Genomic DNA, 22,484 nt, shown 5'->3' on the forward strand with positions numbered 1-22,484 from the left:
CATATACACACAATTCAGCTTTGTCAGTCGCACTATTTTACACCATTGTCACGGGGCAAAACCACAATTTCACTGAATGAAAAACTCACAAATTGATTTAAAAACTCTCAGACAGTCAAGCACTTCAATTTTCTGTGAGCTTAATCAAATCTCATAACTGTTTTACATTCTCTAAACACTCAAAAAACACAAGATGAGAAATTTGTGAAAAAATGTGAAAAAACGCCAACTGACCAAGAGTATGGCGAACATTTCTGTCGACATACATAATCTATTTAAGTTGTGGTAGATATCAGTCTGGGCTTTCTGTCTGTTATATCTATCAGCTTTCAACCTTTCTACCCTCTTGCAACATCTTTCTTTCTTTCTAATACTCTTTGAGAGTTAGGGACTAATGTGGCAGCAGACTAATCTGGCCTGAACATGCTAAACTAATTAACATGGGATGAAGCAGCCACACTTATCATTTTACCATATGTACATACATCATATGCCCCCACGCACACACGTACATGCACAAAATGGATGAGACTCTCCAGGGAGAATTAGAAATGATGGGTACCACTTCGGAGAGGAAATGGGGAAGGAGGCCAGATATAAAAAGAAAGGAAAGGAGGTGGCAATATTTGGAACATTGAGGGAAGAGGAGCTATTTTTGGACAATATTCATCCAAGTAAGCCTCAACAAACATTAACATATGGAACATCGTGCGCTGCCCCCTTGGGCAAAAATACATGATAAAGCATCATAAGGCACGATACTTGAATGAAATTATTCAGCTAAGACACTGTTCAGACCTCTTGACTGAACAGAACATTTACATTTTCAATGGAATTTACTCAGATTAAAATATAGTTTAATTGTACAGTTATAATGTTTACAAACCAAATCAACATTTTAATAAATAATTAGTTGTAATACAATGATTTTTTTTTTGTAATGATTTACACTGTAATGATTTTACAATTTAACACTTTATGTTAAATTGAAAGTAATACAAAGACACTGTGTACATTGCTGTGTTTCGATCACATGCTTTGAAAGATCCGCGACATTCAGATTTCGGACAGGAAGCGTTTTGTTCCGCTTGAAAATGCAGTACAACGGATGACAGCGAGTACGCTGAGGGATTTAATTGGCAGGCGCAAACACAATATGGCAAAAAATACAAGGAAATTTATGATATGACCAATATAAGTTAAATAAATTTAGACTTTTCATATAATCTGGAGGATTTACTCGGCATTGATGCAACTGCCATCACAAATTATCTTGTGTAGCAGAGCTCATATCATACTGTGAGCCTATGAGCCAAGAAAGCCTAGAAGCCTACAGTTATTTTATTTTAGGTTGGGTCAACCACGAAGGATCCAAAGAAGCTTTATTTAGTTGTCACCTTGTTTTTAATTAATTAGCTTATAATAATAATTACTATGCTAAGGCTAACAATGGATGAACCACCGTTATTTTTGTGGTCGTTTTTTTAGTTGTCCATTTCTGCTCCTGTTTTTAACCAAAGATTGATGATCAACTTTTGTTTTCTTGTTTTGTGTTTGTAATTTTTTTTATTAACTATCTTATGACACACAAAAAACAACACACAAAAAACAAAAACAATTAAAGTGGTGCAGTAACTGTGCAGCACAGAATTTAGACAATTTGACACAGTCACCAGAGGAAAACAGCATTCTCTTTCAACATTTGTTTTGGTATGTCACTATGGGACACGCCCCCAGATGGTGTCCCCAGAAGCTCATTTACATTACGCCAGTCCTGACTGGCAGACAGAGGTCATGTCTGCTCCAGAGGGGAGGGGCCTCCTCCCACAAAAAGAGCCTGGCATGACCGTTACTCTTCAGTTCAACACCTCTTCTCACTTTCAAAGGAAACTCTCAGACTGCAAGTGCTGTTAGCGGGCTAGCATCCCTGTTCACAGAGCGAGCTAACCACCGAACACTACCTGATACTGCACAGCTATCTGAGAAACCAGCTAGGCTGTCACCAAACACTTGCTGTTGCAACTGGCCACCATACCAGCTGGAGACTGCTTTATTCTTTCAGAGCTAACAATACAAAGCTCGACTTTTCCTCACCATGGAAAAAGACAATCTACCAACAAAAAAGGTCACATGTGGTAACAAAATTGCTAGAGCAGACACCCATGCTGCTTGTGCTTTGTCTCTGGGGCTGCAACATACCCAAGATGCATTAGCACCTACGGCTAGTTGTGAGCATTCCGCACGCCTCTCTCTTAAGACAGGCTGGCACACAGGCTGGCACGCCAGGCCAGACTGTCGCCCACAAACCTGGTGATGGGAGTAACCACTCCCCCACCACAGGAGTTGGTTGAGACCGCCAAGGGATACACCATTCTTACGGGTGGTGACAGCACCCGTCGGTCAGTGCTGTCACCCCATTGACCGACCCCAACAAACATGAGTCCGTCTCACTGGAGCTCGGCTCCTTCGCGGGAATTGAGTCTGACTCTCAAGATGAGGTCCATCAGCCTTGGTTCCAAAGAGGATGACGGAGACAATGAACTCTTTTCTGACACGGGAGGGATGTGCAGCGGCTCTCCAAACCCAACTGCAACAGTGGATCTACATGAGTGGCCTGAAACCCTCATGGAGACCACCATGTCTCGCTATGAAGGAAAAATGCTCCTGAGAGAGAAGTCTCCAACCAGACAGCTACTACCGGTTTTCCCTGAATGCCTGGAAGAAGAAGCAACCCAGTCCTGGAGCAATCCTTTCTCTGCCAAAAACCCCATTCAAGGAGGGTTGGCGCTTGACTGGGAGATTGGTTCGTCTCTGTAGACCTACAGGACGCTTTTTTTCGCGGACCTATTTACCCCCACACAGAAAATACCTCAGATTTGCCCTTCAAGGCAAATGTTACGAATATCTGGTGCTCCCATTCGGTCTTTCTCTAATTCCACAGATAAAATGGACCGAGGCCACCATCACTCCCCTGAGAAAGAAGGGGATGCGCCTGGTGACGTATATAGATGACTGGCCTCTTGCAGCGGAGTCTCAAGAACAGGTTCAGACACATACCAGGGTGCTCACGTCACACCTGGCAGCACTGGGCTTCACAATAAATTGGGAAAAGAGTGTTTTGTCCCCGACCCAGGACATCACATTCAAAGTCCTGTCCCTAAACTCAGCCCAGTTCCGGGTGCGCCTCTCGGCGGAGAGGATGAAAGCCATTCAGGCTTGTATGGCACTTTTCCCCAGGGGGACGTTGCTGAAATTCAAACTGTGTCTCAGACTGCTGGGGCTAATGGCATCGGCGCAGTGGGTTGCATCACTCAATCTAATACACTCAGTCCAATAAGTCATGCTCACTCCCGAGTTCCAATTTCTCTGGCATGCATCTTGGCTCTCCAGCCCTGGAAACGCACAGTGTTTTGGACCAGTGTTGGCACTGAGACATTTTATGGCTCTTCTGAGAGGGCCCAATGTTTTGGTCAGAACCGATAACACCACAGTTGTTGCATATATCAACAGACAGGGCGGCCTACGTTCACGTCAGCTGCACATGTTGGCAAACAGATTGATCACGTGCACCAACTCTTGGCTATTGTCGCTGGGAGTCACTCATGTCCCGATCTTTTAAGATGGCTTTGCTACTTGCATTGGTTTCTGCCAAGCGCGTGGGTGACATCCAGGCGTTGTCGTTTAGCCTAGCCTGTATGCAGTTTCTGATGGGAGACTCTAAAATTCTGCTTAAGCCAAACCCGGCCTTTGTGCCAAAGGTCTTCAAACCAACTCTGCCAAATGCTGCACAGTAGAATTGTTGGCCTTTTACCCACTGCCTTTCTTGCCACAGGAGCACAAGCAGGTATCATGCTCTGTGCCCAGTGTGGGCACTGCGCATTTACGTAGACAGAAAGACTGGGTTCAGAAAGTCGGAAAAGCTGTTTGTGTCCTGGGCTCAAACCCACAAAGGGAAATACCTCACTAAACAGAGATTGTCTCACTGGATCATGGGGGTTATTACTATGGCATATAACACTAAAAGTTTGCAGCCCCCGGGGGGTTTGCACGCTAATTCAACTCGTGGGATGGCCACATCCTGGGCGCTGTTTAAAGGCACTTCTGTGGAAGACATCTGTGCGGCTGCTGATTGGGCAACGCCGCACACTTTCATTCAATTTTACAGGTTCAAAGTCACCGCTCCTTCACTGTCTAACGCAGTGCTGGGCGTGGGTACTGTGCCTGTATAAATTATAAACTCCAAATTGTCTTCGAGGTAAGCTTGTCTGGCAGTACGGGAGTCTCTATATCCCATAGTGAGATACTGAAACGAATGTTATAATAGAACTTTAGGTTAAAAAAAATTAAACCCGGTTCTCTGAAAGATCAGTGATGTATCTCACCAGACCAACTTCCTTGCCTGGAGCGAGGAAGAGGTGTGCTTACCAAGACTGAAGAGTGAAGGTCACATCAGGCTCTTATAATGGGGAGGGCTCCTCCCCTCTGGAGCAGACGTGACCTCTGTCTGCCAGTCAGGACTGGCATAATGTAAAAAAGCTTCTGTGGATAGCGTCTGGGGGCGTGTCCCATTGTGACATACCTTACTCATGTTTCAGAGAACCGGGGATTAATTTCTTAACCGAATGTTCTGTGTGGCTGCATTTACTTCCTAACCCTGTCTGCATTTTGGATTGTCAACACTACATCAGATAAAACCCTGCAATTCGGCTATTTGCATGACATGTAGTTGTGCTCTGACATGTTAGCCGCCATAGGGTGCCTATTGCAGCTGCATAATAGTTTGATTGATATTGATTTACTGCCATAATAGCTTGTTATTTTTACTTCAAAACAACATTAAATTCATACACAGCATGCGCAATTGTTTGTCATTACAAAGTCAGACGAACAAACTTACAGGGGTGCTATTTTGGTATTTTGAGTTTTCTGAGCATACTACAGTATTACTGTGTTGAATACTCATCAGACATGTGAACGGCACCGTTTTTTATTACCTAAACGCACGTTTGAGTTTGAGTTTGAGTTAACAGCACGCTCTCCGTTTGGTTTCCATGGCAACGAAAAACATGTCGTTTTAGAGAGTTTTTTCTACTTCGAAATCCTTGTGACATCCTGGGGGATAAGGTTCGGTGATTGGTTACCTTCTACTGGTTAACAAGACCATGTACAAATACATCAGGTGGGTGGAAAACGTTGGATAAAGTTATTTCCAACGATGGCTGGTGAGTTTACCAAAGAGAGACATCCTGTTGCATTCGTTGCTGTGGGTTGCTGTTTTCCACTTTGTTTTCAGGGTCTGATTCAGGTTCCAACATGTAGGGCTGTATGCTATGTGTTGACATTGTATTTTGTTTTTTTTACTGAGTTCATATTAGCCTAATCCTTCTGTTTATGAGATGTTACAATGACGGCGAAAGCAGTTGCGGTGCGTGCTCCCGATGTAGTGCAGTGGCGGGAGGCGGGGCTTAATGCGGAAGAGTCTCAATCCACTCGTTTTGCCCACAGGCTGATCTGACAGCCTACGGAGAGGGTCGGTCTGAAGTAAATAAAGTGATTTGTGACAATAACTCGATCAATCCCAGCCCTTCTTGTCTCAGAAATAAAAATAAATTAGCCTGTAATGCACATAATAGTTCCACTTTAAATTAAAAGCAAAACTACTTATAAAAATTTACCTCGACACACATTGCCATTGTCTGGCTCGTAGCCCGCCTTGCAGCTGCAGCTGCCAATAGGAACCATCCATTCTCCATCTCCATTACAGTAGAGCTTTATGGGAACATCAACCTCCTCTGCATTTGAGATGCAACTTCCACGGGCGATAACCAAAGATGTGGACTCTGCTCCAGTCAGGGTCTGCAGAAAATGGAAGTTAAATAAAAGAAAAGCCTGACCACTAAACAGGTGCAACAGTAAGGCTAAATAAATCAGCAACACTATAATTTTGTCTTTGTTTTTACCTCAGGGAAAAAAGCAAAATTCTGCACTATGCTGGGACATTTCTTGTAAAACACTCTGACGGCCAGGAGCGACATGCAAGCGCCCAGATCCTGAAAGGCCAAGTGGAACCCTCTGCCTTTGGATAATGGCCCAAAACTCCTCACTTCTGTGTTCACCTTCATAAGCCTTCCCCCAAAATCAACCTGGGAGAAACTCTCATCTGCTGCGATGGTATCCACCTGAGAGAAGAAGAAAAAATAAGCAGGATAATGGAAAAACTTGGAACTAGCACTTTTTAAACATGCCAGATTATTACTTATATCAAAAACTTACTTTTACAAACTGAAAGCTAATGCAAAACTTTTGAATGAAGATGTTTGTGAATACATAAAGCAATTTCATCAGGCTTGTCTATGACTTGACTAAACCTCACTTAAAAGAAAAACAACAATTGAAAGCTTAAAAATACTGGAGAAATGTAGTTTTTTTTTTTTTTAAATAAAGAGATCACCATGAATTCCAGTTAACATCACTCCCAACACATCAGCCAGTGACTTTGTTTTTTGTTTGTTTGTTTGTGTGTTTCTTTGTTTTTAATGGAATTAATAAAACCTTGTACATTAGAATTTAGGAAAATTACTGATAAATTTCTGTATTTCATTTCGATCATAACATTACGTTTACTTTTAAATAAACTATTAATACTTGTACAAAATGACCATAGCTTTTCAAACTGTCTTGTGTTTGGACAGTTACCTTTAAAAAAGGGGCGTTGGCCAAGTACTCCACCCCTTTGATGCCTTCTGACACAGTCCTATCAGTTTCTAGGTAGTAGAGGTTGAACGTCTCTTTGCAGGAACCCAAGACACTCGGTATGGAGGCACAATCCCGGACAGTGAAGCGAATTTCAACGTAGATACGTTGTGCTGCCCGCCGGTCGATGTAAGTAGTTAGGAGCCAGTTGTTCTGGCTGGGTTCAAACACATTGCACACCTGGTATGTCCTGATGGTATTGAGGTTCTCATCGTAGCCACTCACCTCCTCCCACTAGGGAATGTTTGTGGGAAGAAGGGGCAAGGAAAGGGGACAAAGCACAGAGAGAGGCGAGATGAAGGGGTAAAATGATTAATGGGTTTACTAAGACATGACACAAATTAAACCTTTTCCATCCACTCCCTCCCTTTCTGTCTCACTCCTTTTTCCTGCCCCCCTCATTTTCCTTTTCACTCCTCTACCTTGCTCTGTGCTGCACAGGGACAACCATTCATCACAATTAGAGCCACTCACCTCAAACACATTCGAACAGCAGACCACTGTGAGCGGCTAGCAGCCAAGCTAGAATTTAAAGAAGCTGAGCTTACGGAGGAGGATGGAGGAACCCATTTTACTCTGCTTTAATTCAGTATTTTCCATTTGTCTGTTACAAATTCTTGCGAGTGGTATTTCTATGATTTCTTTTGGAAAACCTTCTTTTTTGCATCAGTAGTGGTTAATTGAAGTCACCTTGGCACAGTAATTAGGAGTTTGAGTGAGCCATTAATGGACTTTTATAAAGTGTAGCCAAACTGCTTTCCCCATGGTTGCCTGCACATACAAAGACACACACACACACACCAATACAGCACACCATTTTACATTGTTCTTACCCCACTGGCAGGAAAAGATACCCAGCCAAGCTCAGCTGTTGCTGTCCTTGTATCCATCACTGTCTCTGCCAGACAAAAAGAGAGACCGAAAAGGAGAAAGAGGTGAAAAGAATTAGCTACAGCCGGAGAACAGGCATGAGCCTAAATAATAATTGACCAAATTCAGCACCGCGTTGTGATGTGTGCTGTAAAAGCATAACTTCCGAAAAGCTTTTCCTTCTCTTCTGTTCACAATGTGATAAAAACAGATAGGGGTTGTTACCCAACTATATGAGGTGCAGAAGAGTAACACTCGCTTGTTATCATGGCCATCTTCTCTATATAATTAAACAAAATCTTGTTGCAATAGTAGATTGTTAAATGTCTTAGGAATACAGTGATGGTTGATGGTCTTCAACGATTAAAAAACACCAAAAGTTGTGCAGCACGGGTCAGAAACAGAAAGGGGTTGGCAAACACAACAAGAGCAGAACAGCAGCAGAAACCAAAACCATCTGCAGCTACAGAAGTAGTATGAAGACGATGACGGTCAGTAGGACCATCCTGCTCTCAGAGGAATGAATTTGTTCAATTTAAAATTTTATTTTGCAATCGCATCTAGATAAAAGACAGATAAATGAGGCAGACTATGCTGTTATTTTTGAGGTTATTACAAGAGTGAGAAGCAGCATCCTACAAATCCCTCTGAAATCACCTTATCACTCTTCAAGGAGTACAATAGTACAATAGCCATAACAGTGATTTTTTTTTTTTTTTTTTTTTTTTTTACCATTTTCTGACATTGTAGTCAAACTCAGCATGGCTCTTCCATGCTTCATTTTCCCCAACAGATAACAACCTGTAATCTGTGTGAAAGTGAGCAGAAGCAGAGACAGCTTCACTGTGTTTTCCAATGCATTTTACTGATTCAAGATAATCTTTCTTTATTATTTATTCAAAAGTGACTTACAAGAGTCTGTGATTGCTGCACTGAATTTGGATTACTGCACTAAATTTGGCCTAATCCTAAAGATTCTTATTACATTTTAGAAATCATTATTGTGACTAAACAGTAGAGTTCAACCTCAATCTGTGGAAAAAATCTGACTAAAACTATCTTTGTATTAATACTGATGGCTGATATTAAAAAACAAAGAAAAAAAATCTTTTTATAAATCATGTACATAATATTTACCATAAAGTGAGACATCCAACAGTTCTGTTGTAACCTACGTACCAGACCTACACATAACTTTAGAGAAAAAGATTTGTGGTACTGCAGAGTTAATGTTTACACCACAAGTTCTGATTTAAACTGGACACTCTGTGCGTCTGTAGAATTAACTCTAACAAGTCTGATTACTGAAACCTCAGTGACCTAAAACCTCACATGACCTAAAACAATGTACAGCCAGTGTCCCAGTGCCACAGTGCATGACACACCATCTGCAAGTTGGCCAAAACAGCAGCATAAGAAGGACCTATATCATTTCAGTCAGGTGGTTTTAATATTATGGTCGATCAGTCTAGGTAATCACAGTAATGGCCTATGTTGTTTTATGACACTGGGAAGTGGCATAACTTAAACAGTTTACTAATTCCATACATGCAAAATTAGTCAAAAGCTTTTCTAAATGAAGAAATGACTATGTGGGTGTCTGTGGGTTGCACTAAGCGGATTTGAGAGCTACTAATGACTTCTTGCTTTATCTAAACTGACACCACCAGATCAAACTAGCCACACATAATAACATTCAGCCTAATCCATCAGTTCAGCTAGGTTCTATTTAAATTAGGCCATACCACACATACATACACAAAAACAGATCAATCTGATTCCATCTGAGCAAGCGTTGGGTCGCTAGCCATACATAAAACAACTAAAGGGCACACGGACATAATAGTTACAGTATAAGTGTTACTCATGTAATATTCTTTATGACAATCAATTATAAATATCTACGACAAAAAAAACCTCTCGTTTAACATCCTATTAAACATCCTTCTATCAGAACCTACCAAAAGATAACTGTCTAAGCAGCTACGAGAAATATTTTTTTGCAAATCACACTGAGGTTTTGCAAAGTTGAAAGAGCTAAAAACTGTAAATTTAGATTTATTAAATCACATGATGATTAGTGTACATTAAAATTTGCATATTAATTACATTAACCATACGTGAAGATATGCATATTTGTTTTGAAAGATACACTGAGCGAAAGAGAAACAACACAAACTACAACACCTGTTTTTGTTGCTTGTGGTTGAAATAAACAAACGTGGGCAAAATTAATAGTGACACGACACAGTAAGTGGACATGGTGAGATGCTCAAGCCAGCATAAGTTAGCTGGCAGGCTGCAAACACAGACCCTAACACAGAACTCTGTGATAAAACATGGTGAGAGGATTAAATGACATTGTACCATAAGCCAGCCACAGGCAAACACCACCCCCTCCCAAGATTCTCGACATGCACTCCTCCTCTTGCACTCTTTCATACTGTCACCTTGCCTCTCATTATCTGCTCCCTCCCTCCTTCCACTCGCCGTACACTCATCCCTTTCTTCATTCTACTTCACTATCTTTCATCCCCTGTTCTACCACGGTGCTGCTTTTTTTTTTTTTTGTCAGCAAGCTCCCCTAATTACAGCAGAACCTAGTTTTTCAGCTTTCCCCTGAGAGATAAGGTCGTTTTGGATAATGAAATGCTTGTCACGCACAAAAAAAAGGAAAGAAATGTAGTCGACTATCAAACTCCTGGACCAAAGCTTATTCAAACTGTCACAAGTTTCGCAGTCTAATTTGTAGCTTCAGTGCGTTTAGAGGCATGTTGTCAACAAAGATTTTCACACGACGATGCGCAGCAGAATACAGACACTTTAGTTCAACAGCATGCATATTTTGCCTATAAAGATGCTTTTGAAGTTTTGGGTTTTAAATAGCCGAAACAGAGAAAAATGGTAAAAGAGTGATAAATCCACAATGCTGGGAGAAAAATGTTTTGAAAAGATACAGCTTCCAACTAAGTCTCTAAAGAAAGGGTTTAATTTGGTGTTTTGCTTTGGGGATAGAACAATGGTGCTACCTTGCTATCATCTTTCTGCTTCAAATCTTGGCATTCAAGGCAAACCTTCAGGCAAATTCACTGCATACCTTGTTTATAATACATTTATTGAAAATTGATTGCACCACCTTACCCAGATTCCTTTGGGAGGTCTGTGTAATTCATTTGTTGATGTTATGTTTTTCTCACTGCTTGACACCCAAATGCAAATTAAAAAAATAATAATAATGATCAACATTGTATTTATGCAATAAAAGCCTTCAAAGTTCATTAGATCATCAACGAATGTTCATGAATCTGTAATTTCTTGTTTGGTTGATCCAAGTGCAAAGCCAAAACATACTCAGCGTTTAGAAAAAGGCTGGTCAAACAGGCTACAAATTTTAGGAGTAAACCCCTGAAAGAAGTACGTAAGATTACTAATCAATGAATTTACAGATCATTTAATTGTAACTTTTAGTTATTACAGTTGTTACAGATTTAAACAAATCACCGACTGCAGCAGAAAAAATCTGCAAACACACCTTTGTAAAGTCTCATCTTAAATAAAAAAATAGTCTAATCAGAACAAAAACAGACAAGTATGGTATTTGATGGTCTGTGCTGGGCTTATTAGAGTCTACTCATCATTCTAATTAACAGCACACACACCTCTCTGCACATAATAGGGAATGCTCTCCCGATCATCCTAATTACTTTTGACACGTTGGAGGATGTGATCACAGTGTGCCTACCACCCCCGCAGAGGTGCACCCCCCCAAGCCAGCGCTACACCACTGAACAAAGCCAAAAGCTATTTTATGGCAGAATAAACAGCAGGTAAATCTATAGCAGTCAAAGATCCTGTTAAATCGCTGGTGTGTCTCACAAGGGAGAAAGGAAATGTTTCCACAACAGATGCTAGCACAGAAGCAATCGTCTCATTCTCTGCCTCTCGTTTTCCTTTACTTTCTCCTTATGTCTGTGATGTTTAAGCACTAGAGGTCAAATGACAACTGAGGTCAGTTCATCTTATGCTAATTAGCGAAGTGTGTTCTAACCAGATTAGTATGCTGCTCAAAGACTGCAATTAGTCCTGATTTATATGCCTGTGTATGTGTGAGAGGTGAGTGTGTGCTTGTACACACTTTTTCTTCCTTGTGAAGAAAATCTAACAGAAGTGAGAGCTTTTCTGAAGATATTTGGACACTCCTGCTACTGTTAGCAGGAGTGGTTACGTTAAGGTGTTGAACTGTGTATTTTAATAGCATTAGCTGCAACATTTATGTGAAAACAAAATTTATATATATATCTTTTCTCACTTCTAAGTGTTTCTGTTCAGGACATGAATAATCAGTGAATAAATAAATCTATTGTCCATACCCACTAAATCAAATTCAGGTTGGGAGGGGGACTGGAGCTTTGCCCATTTGCTGTCAGGCTGGAGGTTGGGTACACCCTGCAGATGTCACCACTCCATCATGGGGCCAAAACAAAGACAAATGAACCAAACAACCATTCACTCTAACCCCTAGAATCATCAATTGGCTTTATATGCATGTCTTCTGGACTTCAGGAGGAAGCTGGAGTAGCACTGAGAACCCTCTCTTAAATTTAGACCGACTTGATTCTAGTGACCCTCCTGCTCTGCAGTGATGGTGCTATCCTTTATAACCCTAAATGAATATACAAATAAATATTAATCTGGTTCTAACTTGGCATTAAAATGAGCATCTAATGTATTTGGGATCATTGTTTTGTTGCATAAGGCTGTTGGGCAGATGGTCTCGCATTTCACTTTCAAACACTTCCAGAGAAGTTCACGGTCAACTCAGTGACTAAGCTGTCCAGGTGCCAAAGCTGCAAAGCAAGCCTAAATCATTAACCTTCCATCCTGGACAGCTGGCATGAAATGTTTGCGTTTTCATTTCACCAAACATGTTGCTGTGCATAATGGAGAATTTTTTTCTAAAAGTTATTGCACCACAAGTCTCGTTGAATCACAAGGTCTATTAAGGGCACATTCACATCAGCCTTTTTTGATTCGAATTCTAGTCCGTTTGCTCAGAAAGTTTGTTCATTTGGCAAAATGTGAATGCGCCAAACAAATTCTGATTTGGATCAAACAAGCGGACTTAGCCTACCTACAAACTCAGGTCTCGGTCTGTTCCAAATACTGGAAGCGGATTGCAAAAAAAGTCACTTCCTCCATTTGGCATAGTATTGCATTGTGGGGAGCGATCGCTTTAAGGGTCATTTGCCTCGTCTGGTGTTTATACTGCCTCCATCGTTGCAGTGTATTTCTGCAGTATAATTGCATAAGACAAAATAAAACCCCACATAGTGATGGCTTTGTGCTCCATATTTAGCTCACAGGGTCTTGTCCTTTCTTTTGCTAAATACTAGAGCAGCGCCACCTTGGGTAGGAATGGGGATATATTATTTTAATGGTTTGACTCGTTTGATCAAAATTCAGCATAAACGCGATCTTGGTCTGCATGAATACACCTCCCTACAACTGATCCGAGTCCCCAATCAGACAATCCTGATGTGAATGCACCCTTAGATTTACCTTTACAAACCTCATCAGTACTTCTATCACTTGAAAGCAAAGAATTTCTCCAGCAACTCTTCTAAACAAGTCACATTTGTTTAAATTGTATTGTTGTAAACATTATTATTTAACATATGAATGCATGCCAAGTTTAAACCTTCTATATTGGTAGAAGAAAAAAAGCAATATAATACTTTAGATTCCTTGGGGCGATATTAAAAAGATCAATATTTTACGACAAGTAGTTGAGACAACAGATAACAAGTACCAATGGATACATTTTACAAACTTGAAACAGTGAAGAGAAAAACTTACAATTAGTACGAACATTGTAGGGATAGGGTTAGGGTTAGGGTTAGTCATGTTTGTTTCCATATTTTATGAAAATGTAAGCTGTGGCTCTTTGGGAGTTTTTGCAGTTTCTCTGGGAGGTGGCCAGCAACAGCAGCTTCTCTAAAATCATTGCTATTAAAGGTCCCATATTATGCAAAATTCATTTTCTAAATGTTTTCTATCTGTCATGTTGTATGTTTCTCTCCCTTTGTCACCTGAGGAAGGAAAAAACCCTCCAAAAAAGTGCATGTTATTTGCAGGATTATATGTGATTGATCAACGATTATATACTCTCGTGAATTACAGAATGAATCAATGCCAGTTATGGTTCTTTGGTGGAAGACTTCAGTGTTGTCAAAAATATAACAAAAAACACACACACACAGTGGGATGTGTAAACTTTTGAGCACATATGCTTCTGACTAACAGGCTGGATGTATGGCTGAAAGCATCACACCCGTGGTTATGGAAGCACACCAAAATAACACAGATGAGCACATACATAAAAACCAAACACGCTAAAAGCCCTCCTAGGGAGGGAGACGTCATGCCACCCGCGGAGACAGCCGTTGACCAATCAGGCATTCAAGTGGAATGACAGCATCACGGAAGGACAATTCAGTCAAGAGCGCACACATTCAGCAGCAGATGAGCACTTAAATATACACTTTTTCTCCCTCCATCTATCTTTCTCTCTCTCTTTCTCTCTCTCTTACACACACACAAACTCATTTCATGCATGTGCCTCCCAAAATCAATTACAGAAACAGTTATAGCCCAGGGCACGCTGCTCTCAAAATCTAAATCACTCCTGGCCAAAAGAAAAAAAAAAAAAGAAGCTTATTGCAAATGTACCCAGGAAACCTAATGAATAATCAAACAACAATTGGACTGAATCTAATTAAGAAAAATTGAACGAAATATTTCTGAGCTAGGTATCCCGTTCTCATGTCTCACAATTGTTCTTCTTTGCACAAAGTCCCTTTCTTCCATACTCAGGCTTGTAAAAAAAAAGCCCGTTAAGGCTCACCCAATAATTTCCTTTCTCAACATCACTCTGAAACACTGGCTAATTGGAGGAGCCAGTTGTGTTCAAAGAGTCTGCTCAGCAGTTCTGAAACCTGTTGTATCAGCACAAATACACTTCACTAACAACTGTGGCAATATATGAGGATCTGCAGATGCAAAAAAAAAAACAAAAAAAACCCCACAAAACATTTCAGCTAGAAAAGCGCAATCTCATGCAAATTACTGAAGATGGAGTTTGTTTTGGGGGGGGGGTCTGATTTGAAAGTGTACTGACTTCTCTTTGGATTACCAGTAATTTTCAGTGATTTTGTACACTTTATGTCTCAAAAAAACAATTTGTTCTGTTAGATAAACATTAGATTTAGGTTTTTTATATATATTTACATCACCCATCATAGTTTTTTTTATAATGATACCTGAATCATCAGGTGCCCACAACCTTATTACTTCAAGTCTCCACTACAAGAATCCAGAATCTCTATCTCATATTTACATCAGATGTACAGTCCCCATACTTGCTCATTATTGTATTATTGTATTGTCCACGCTCTCAAGACAACTCGTTTTTTTAACTTCATGTTTCGCAATTATCACTGTTTTTAAATAATTGCCATGTATTAAAGTGATAACTATAAATAAAATGTAAAATCTCATACTTTAGTTGGAACTATATGTGTAAATGACTCACATATTCATTCATTTATCATTTTACTGTATTTTTGTGGAAACTGTGCACAAGTTTCTACTTTTAAAGGTTTAACAAACACTTCGGCAGCCTCCAAACTTAAGAGTACAAGAAGGAAGTTGACCTGATCCAAAGCTGGTCCCGATCTAGTGTGTTTAAATGTCTATTCCTTATCCACAGAGCAGATTATGGGCCTTTATATCTCAGTTTCTATCTGGACATATCTTTTATCACTTTAGCACATTTATAGTTAATAGATTATCATTTAATTTAAATAATGTTTTTGTTTAATTGCACATCTTGTTAAACAGTTTTTTTTCCAACACTGAGAAAACATCTTTGTTACATTTTAGCAGATGACAGGATAAAAGATGATGGTTTTATCAGTGTTATCATGTTTTTACAGTTAAATAGTAGTTATATGACTTGTTGAGGGCTGCATGGTTGCATAGTGATTAGCACTGTAGCCTCACAGGGAGAAGTTCACTGCTTCAAGCTGAGGGGTGTATAACTGTGCATACTTTGAGCTCTCCCCCATGTATGTGTGGGTTCTCTCCAGGTACTCTGGCTTCCTCTCACCACCACTGCATGTTAAATTCTCCCTGGAAATGAATGTGAGCAAGAGCGGTTGTTGTTCATCCTTCTGTGATGGGCCGGCGATCTGTCTTGTCTGAAAATTGCTCTCCATGACCCGAAATTGAACTTACAAGAATAGAAAATGAATGAAGGACTTGTTGAGCCATTCCAGGCCCACAAGAGCTCTTTTAGCTGCTGTTGGGGCTCCCTGGGTCAAAAAACTCAAGTTGTTCTGTCCTTTTCTCTGCTCTGCTCTGTCTGCAGTACCCTGATGCAAAAAACTGGATCCAACAGGTTCAGGCCAGTCCTAGATTAAACCTGGACATGCAACCACTTCAAGCTTGTCTGGTTGATCAGACTTTGCTGAGAGATTATTTGGGATCAGACTTTTTAACAGCTCCTTTACATCTGATTGTTGGGTCACGGAAAATAAAATGAAGAAAAATCAGAACCAGTCCATCCACAGGTTTTGTCACACTGAAATTAACATAACATACACACAACTCACATAAAGTGAGGGATAAGTCAGCTGTATGAAGTCAGAATGTCGTGAACATCGTCCATAACCTTTACAGGTGAATATAATGTTTCTTTCTCTAAACTTATGAATGCACATGTGCAACTTTTCAGTTTTTAATGCACAACATCCTGTTCTCAAGATGATTAAATTAAAAAGATGATTAAATACAAATGAAGTGTCTGAACCATGAATAAACCACTTAAATAAACATGGAGATGATCTGACCACAAAGCCTGATAAGTTGTCAGATTTGTTGATGTTGGGTTAAATATATTGAACAGGGTTTGAATCACAGGGGAGCTTTAAAAATAGTCCACTTTCAAGTTATATCTTATTTTACATGAGGTTCCTGATGTTTCCATAAAAGAACAATATTTGTCAGTGTTTTGTGTTTATTTATTTAATATATTAAATGGTCATGAGTTGTGGGTAGTGACCAAAACAACAAGATTGCAAATACAGGCAGTTAAAAATGAGTTTCCTTCGGGTGGCTGGGCTCTGCCTTAAAGATAGGATGAGAAGCTTGGACACCCGCGAGGGGCTCAGAGTAGAGCCACTGCTTCTCCACATCGAGAGGAGCCAGCTGAGGTGGCGAAGGCTTCTGGTTAGGATACCTCCTAACCAGAACATTTTCTACCACCGGCAGCCCTGATAGCTATAACAGACAGCCAAGTTTTTTAGGTGAAAAAAATCCCAAACATCAACCCAGCTCAACAACAGGTTTTTTTTATCCACAGACTCAACTATAACATTAACTTTTAGAGTAAAAGTAATCGTTTCCTAAGTATCAGCATTAGATGTTAACATTAGGTATTCAACATGACCAAAATAAAAATAGTTTATTTGAATAATATCCTAAACTTACACTCTTCTGGTCAGAAGTCAGTCCACAGTCTCTGGAGCTGAGCCTCTTTTTGTTGTAATTTGTTGAAGAAACCCGCTGGAATTTACCCAGGTTGGTAAAATAGCCTGGTTCAAAGTGCTGCCGACCAAATTTTTTAAACTTAAACTTTAAATTTGTCAAACTTATTCTGAAGCATGATCCTAAAATATAGTTAATCCAGACAGCTTGTATTTCTTCTAAAGCTGGGGGTTTGTAGAGGGATACATGCTTTCCAGCACAGCAGTGAAAATGGAGCATTTTAGTCAAAAACAGGATCCTTCTTGTCAGTTTCTGAAACCTGCATTCCAAGTAGGTTTAAGGCATGTCGCGCTTGTAATGGCCAGAATCACACAACAATTTCTCTACCTGGACCAAAAACAGAGAATACCTGATTTTTCTTTTTTGTGCTGTGCTTTATTTAGAAGTCATTTACCTGATATCTTACTGTAATGAACATCTTCAAACTTAAGTTGCTGAATAATTAATGTTTTGGTTTTTTTTGCATGTCTTTCCAGCTGAATTCTTAAATGATTTATGTCTGAGTTTGTTCTTGGGGTTTATGGCATATGATTCAATTTGCTGTTTTATCATTTTCTCAAGCTTGGCTACCATTTCTTGTCACTTTGTTTGTTGTTGTTGTATGGTTTCTTTTTGTTTATGTGTTTGTTTGTGGAATGACTATGCTATGATCTTAACTCTAATTACTGCTTTGCATGTTTCCTACAGTCATGATGAAGAGATATTTTGAAAGTCATTCATTTCATGTTCGCTTTGTTTTACTAAGTGTCAAAATCAGGGTCATGTAGTAAGGATGTGTTAAAGAGTCATTTTTAAGAGGTTTAAGTTATGACTGAATATTTAGAGAGAGTGATTCAGTGGCATGATCCCTAACTATTTTAGATGATTGCATATTTGTCTGTAGAGGATTTTGCCTGAGATGGATGTTAAATATTCTGATTGATCTGAGAAGACTTGGAATGTGTGTGTGAACAAGTAAGGGCAACAAGATAAACTAATCTACATAGATAAATACGGACGAGGGTGATTGGAAGGTGACATGACACACTAAAAAACGAGAAGCGAGAAAGAAGTTAAATCCTGCGGGTTTTCATTGTATCCGTGCTCGAGCACACCTGACTCAAATTAATCATTCATAGTGAAGAACTTCATTGACTGTTGGATCCAGTTAATGTAATCCAGGTGTGTGAAACGGGAGTATATTGAAAACCTGCAGGACAGCGGCCCGATTTTGGACACCCCGTGTTGGAGGGAACTTTGGTTTTTGTGTGTATAGAGTAAAGTGGTGGTATAGACATGGTTGATCTAAACTATAAACTATGACCTCATATTGAAAAAGCTTTTGCCCATTTTTTAAAATTAAAGTCAGGAAGTTCCCAATAAAATCATCCCACCATGACTCGTGCCAGACTCCATTGTAGATCTTTTATTTCTATTGTGTAGAGCTACGATTAAGTTCGGTTTATTATTTTCATAAGTGAAAACACTGACATTAATTTTAGTTGTATGGACATCACTGGTGTCAGTAGCTGTTGATAGTGATTTCTTCTTCTTTTTCTTGGTTAGTACGATCCAATGGTACGATTACTTACAGTACGGTATTCTTTTTTTGATTAGCTACAGAGTTGAATAGTTTCGTGGATTATTTTCCGTGATAAGGCATCGCTATGATAATTCTCTCCTCTGATTGTTTATTCTCACTAAACGTAAAGCAAAATTCATATAAATCAATTTATTATTTTTATTTTTATTGTTTTTATTTTATTGTTTTTATTTTTATTCTTTTTATTGTTTTTGTTTTTATTGTTGTAATTGTTTTTATTTTTATTGTTTTTATTGTTGTTTTTATTGTTACTGTTTTTATTGTTTTTATTGTTGTTGGTGTTGTTTTTTTATTGTTGTTTTATTGTTATTGTTTTTACTGTTGTTGTTGTTGTTTTTATTGTTGTTTTCATTTTTATCATTGTTATTTTTTATTTTTATTGTTGTTGTTTATTGTTGTTGTTGTTCCTAATACTATCCGCCAGTTGACACCTGGGTATGCATCTATGAATATCTATATACCTAATGCTGACTGGCTGATTAACTGGCCCCATCCCCAGGATGTTGGGGCAGTTTTATGTGGGAGTGTGGGTTGTTAGAAGAGAAGAAAGAAAAACTAATTTGCTTTGCAAGACCATTTTTCTATTCTTAAATTTAAAAACTGGCAGGGAGTTGGTTACACTTTCGAGGGAGACATTTACCAAAGCAAAACAAGGACCTCACTGCTGAACCATTGCAGCATGATAATTGTTTTCCCTTCATTATCTTGTCTTGCTAATTGTTGGGGTTGAAAACTGTGGTTCATTATAAAAATCTGAATATTTGCACAAACCGACTCACAGCTCTTAATAGCACAGCAGTTTTCCACAGGAAAAAAATAAGAAATTCAAATAAACTTTATCTGCTTTTCATCAAATGGCCTCCAACGGCCACAGACTACGCAGCGATTGTTAACCAGAGAATATTCCAGGCGCGTCTGCTTTCACTGCTGTGCATAGAGGGTCATGAGTCAAAAGATGTAAACTGGGAGTCACTTTGACCCCAGCTATGCCTTGCATTAAGATAAATTGTCAGAGCTGTGTAACAAAAGGTCACTGAGAGGTAAACAGATCTTTGCCAAAGAGACAAAAGGAAGCTTTATCGTTTGTGTTCTGATTAAGAAATAGCCTTGTTGGGGCATTTGAAAAGCTCTGGAAGCTGAAATACTGGTCCACACAAGCAGCTATATTGTATTAAATCTGAATGAAAGACATGCTTCTCACTTGTTCGTTTTTACCTGTTCTCCTCGAGCAAGCTTTTATCAGTAAACACCTCTCCTTAATACATTCAGCAGGTCTCCTGAGATTTCCTTGCATGAGTCAATTTAATCTGCCCGGGTCTTTCCGGCTCATAAAAATTTTCCTCACAGCAACTACAGCGCTACATATTTCACAAAACTAAAATGGAGCATTAAGTTGCCTTAATATCAGATCCATGTATGGCATGCACAAAAAAACCCCCACATTTTTATAAAGACAATAAATATGAAGGTTGTCTTTCAAGTTGCCAAAAGCTGGACAGTAGCCAACAGAAACACAAAACTGTCCCAACAACAGGTGTTAAACCAGTAATTCAAAATGCATGCAGACTAAAGCAGTCCATCTATCCATCAGAGGGAAAAACATGGCTGACGTTTTGAGGGCAAGTCTCCCCAGAAAGCAGTGTAGTATCACAGCAACACATCATTTGGATGAGACATGTGCACTAGTGTAACCAATGTCCTCATGTATCAGGCTGTTTTCTCATTGTTGACACGTTTCTGCTGTTGTGAATAGAACCGCAGGAAGGTTGTGTTAAAAAGAACAACTGAGCTGTCACACATGGGCACACAAGTCCCAGACTTAACACACATACAAAGTCTCACACTTATTTCTTTTTCTGGCTTTTCCCCTTGAATCTCTTCTTCTGCATCAGTTCTCCTTTTAATCCCATCTTGGATCCCGCTTTGACCAGTGTGGTGCCACAATTTCACATGATGAAAGGGGGGAGATGTGTGTCACCATTTTACCATCTCAGGTTTTCAGAAAGCAAATAAAGTCCCGTTATGTCCCTCCTTCCACCTGCACATTTGAACAATTTACAGCTTTCTCCATTATTTGTGCTGCTGCACGAAAGGTTGAGAAATGCTGCCGTCACAGCTTCTATAATCTTGAGGTCTTATATTTTGATGACTTGTCACCATGACATATTATGTGTTAGATAATTCAATACAACACAGTAAAACAAGACTTTTAAAACACATACGATGTATTGTGGTTCTCCAAAACATGATTGCCTGTCACAGGAGAGGCTTGTCCCTAAAAATATGGCTTAACACACCAATGTAATTTTATCAGGAGGTGCAATTCATTCCTAAATAAATAAATAAGTTATTGTCTTTTTTTTTTTTTTTTTTAAACTAGGAGAAGCACAACAATAAAATGGGAACATACTGGGAACTTATTTTTAGAACTGCACCCCAGTGAAGCTTGTCTTTCTCTTTTTTTTCTGGAAGAAAACTTAAAATGAAACTGCCACCACCACAAAAAAGAAATGTGCACACGCTCGCTCAGAGACACATGTGCTGTTTGAAGCATCCAGTCTGTCACTGTGGCAGCATCCATTGTGCCTTTGTGACGAAGACAAGGGGAACAGGCCTCGAAGTGACAAGCTGGGTTTAGATGGAGAGTGAATCGAGATCCCACAGTAGACACTGTCAAATGCCTTATCATTTGCTAAGGTGATGTTCACTGCATTGATCAGAGAGGATAATGCAGAAGTTTGCATGAGCGTGTAGACAGAATGGCCTCCATAGCCGCAAATTAAGTGTTATCTCCTAAATAAGGGACATCTGAAAAGCATGAGAGAGAAATATTCTGCTTGGGTTGGTTTGTGGAGAATGCTTCTGCACTTTTTAAACATGCATAATTACTGCCATCGGGCTTGATCCATGCCAGTGGAGATCTGCTGCACTTGAATATTCAGTGTGTGTGCTGAAAAATAAATATGAAGGAAACAGAAATTTGAAGGGGTGTAACAGAACATGGAGCTCATCTTGTGTGTGTGCTTGTGGTTTTTTTGTTTTGTTTTTTTTAGTAAGCAATATTCTGTGTATGATTGGTTGAGTTATTCAATCCAGCTTTATTTGTATAGCGCCACTTCATAACAATGTCCTCTCAGGCACTTTACAGACACATCAATTCAAGCCAATTCATAAGAAAAAGCAGAGTTGAGAAAACCAACAGATTGCATCAATTCTTTACTTTCATCCAATTCCCCTTCCTGAGCATGCATGAGGCGACAGTGGGAAGGAAAAAACTCCTTTTTCAGAACCCGGCTCTGGGAGGGGGACAGGAGAGAAATCCAACACATATAGGATTTTTATAGGATGAAACTTTTTTCCGACATGTAGTCTGTGTTAATAAATAAAACTTTCAAAATGCTTTGAAGAGAACTTTAAATATGTTTGGGGTAAATGTCTGAGTAAATAGCTGTCTTTTTTAAACGTTAATAAGATATATTGCTATTGTTTTTACCTAAACAAGATTTAGGTGTGCCATGAATTTACAACATGAAACAACATGAAAACTGTGCTGATATTCAACTTAAATTACCTGCCGCTGTACAGTGTGTAGATATGTTGGTACTGCCCAGATCTACCCATGTGTTGTCATATGTTTTATATTTTAGATATTTTATTTCCCATATATATTACA

At 39.4% G+C, this 22,484-nt stretch overlaps 1 protein-coding gene across 1 annotated transcript in view; it reads right to left on the reverse strand.

The window, feature by feature from the left end:
* The window catches only part of LOC306759240 (ephrin type-B receptor 1-like), a gene marked incomplete at both ends in the record, with an annotated part of 98,948 nt that overhangs the window by 47,650 nt on the left and 28,814 nt on the right, over positions 1-22,484 (reverse strand). Inside the window, 4 exons of the mRNA XM_079244809.1 lie at positions 5,676-5,856; positions 5,961-6,179; positions 6,697-6,987; positions 7,587-7,651. Of these exons, the coding sequence (XP_079100935.1) occupies positions 5,676-5,856; positions 5,961-6,179; positions 6,697-6,987; positions 7,587-7,651 (756 nt within the window). The remainder of the gene's footprint in view (positions 1-5,675; positions 5,857-5,960; positions 6,180-6,696; positions 6,988-7,586; positions 7,652-22,484) is intronic.

Source organism: Telmatherina bonti (assembly GCF_933228915.1).
Source record: "Telmatherina bonti genome assembly, chromosome: 8".
Classification (NCBI taxonomy): domain Eukaryota; kingdom Metazoa; phylum Chordata; class Actinopteri; order Atheriniformes; family Telmatherinidae; genus Telmatherina; species Telmatherina bonti.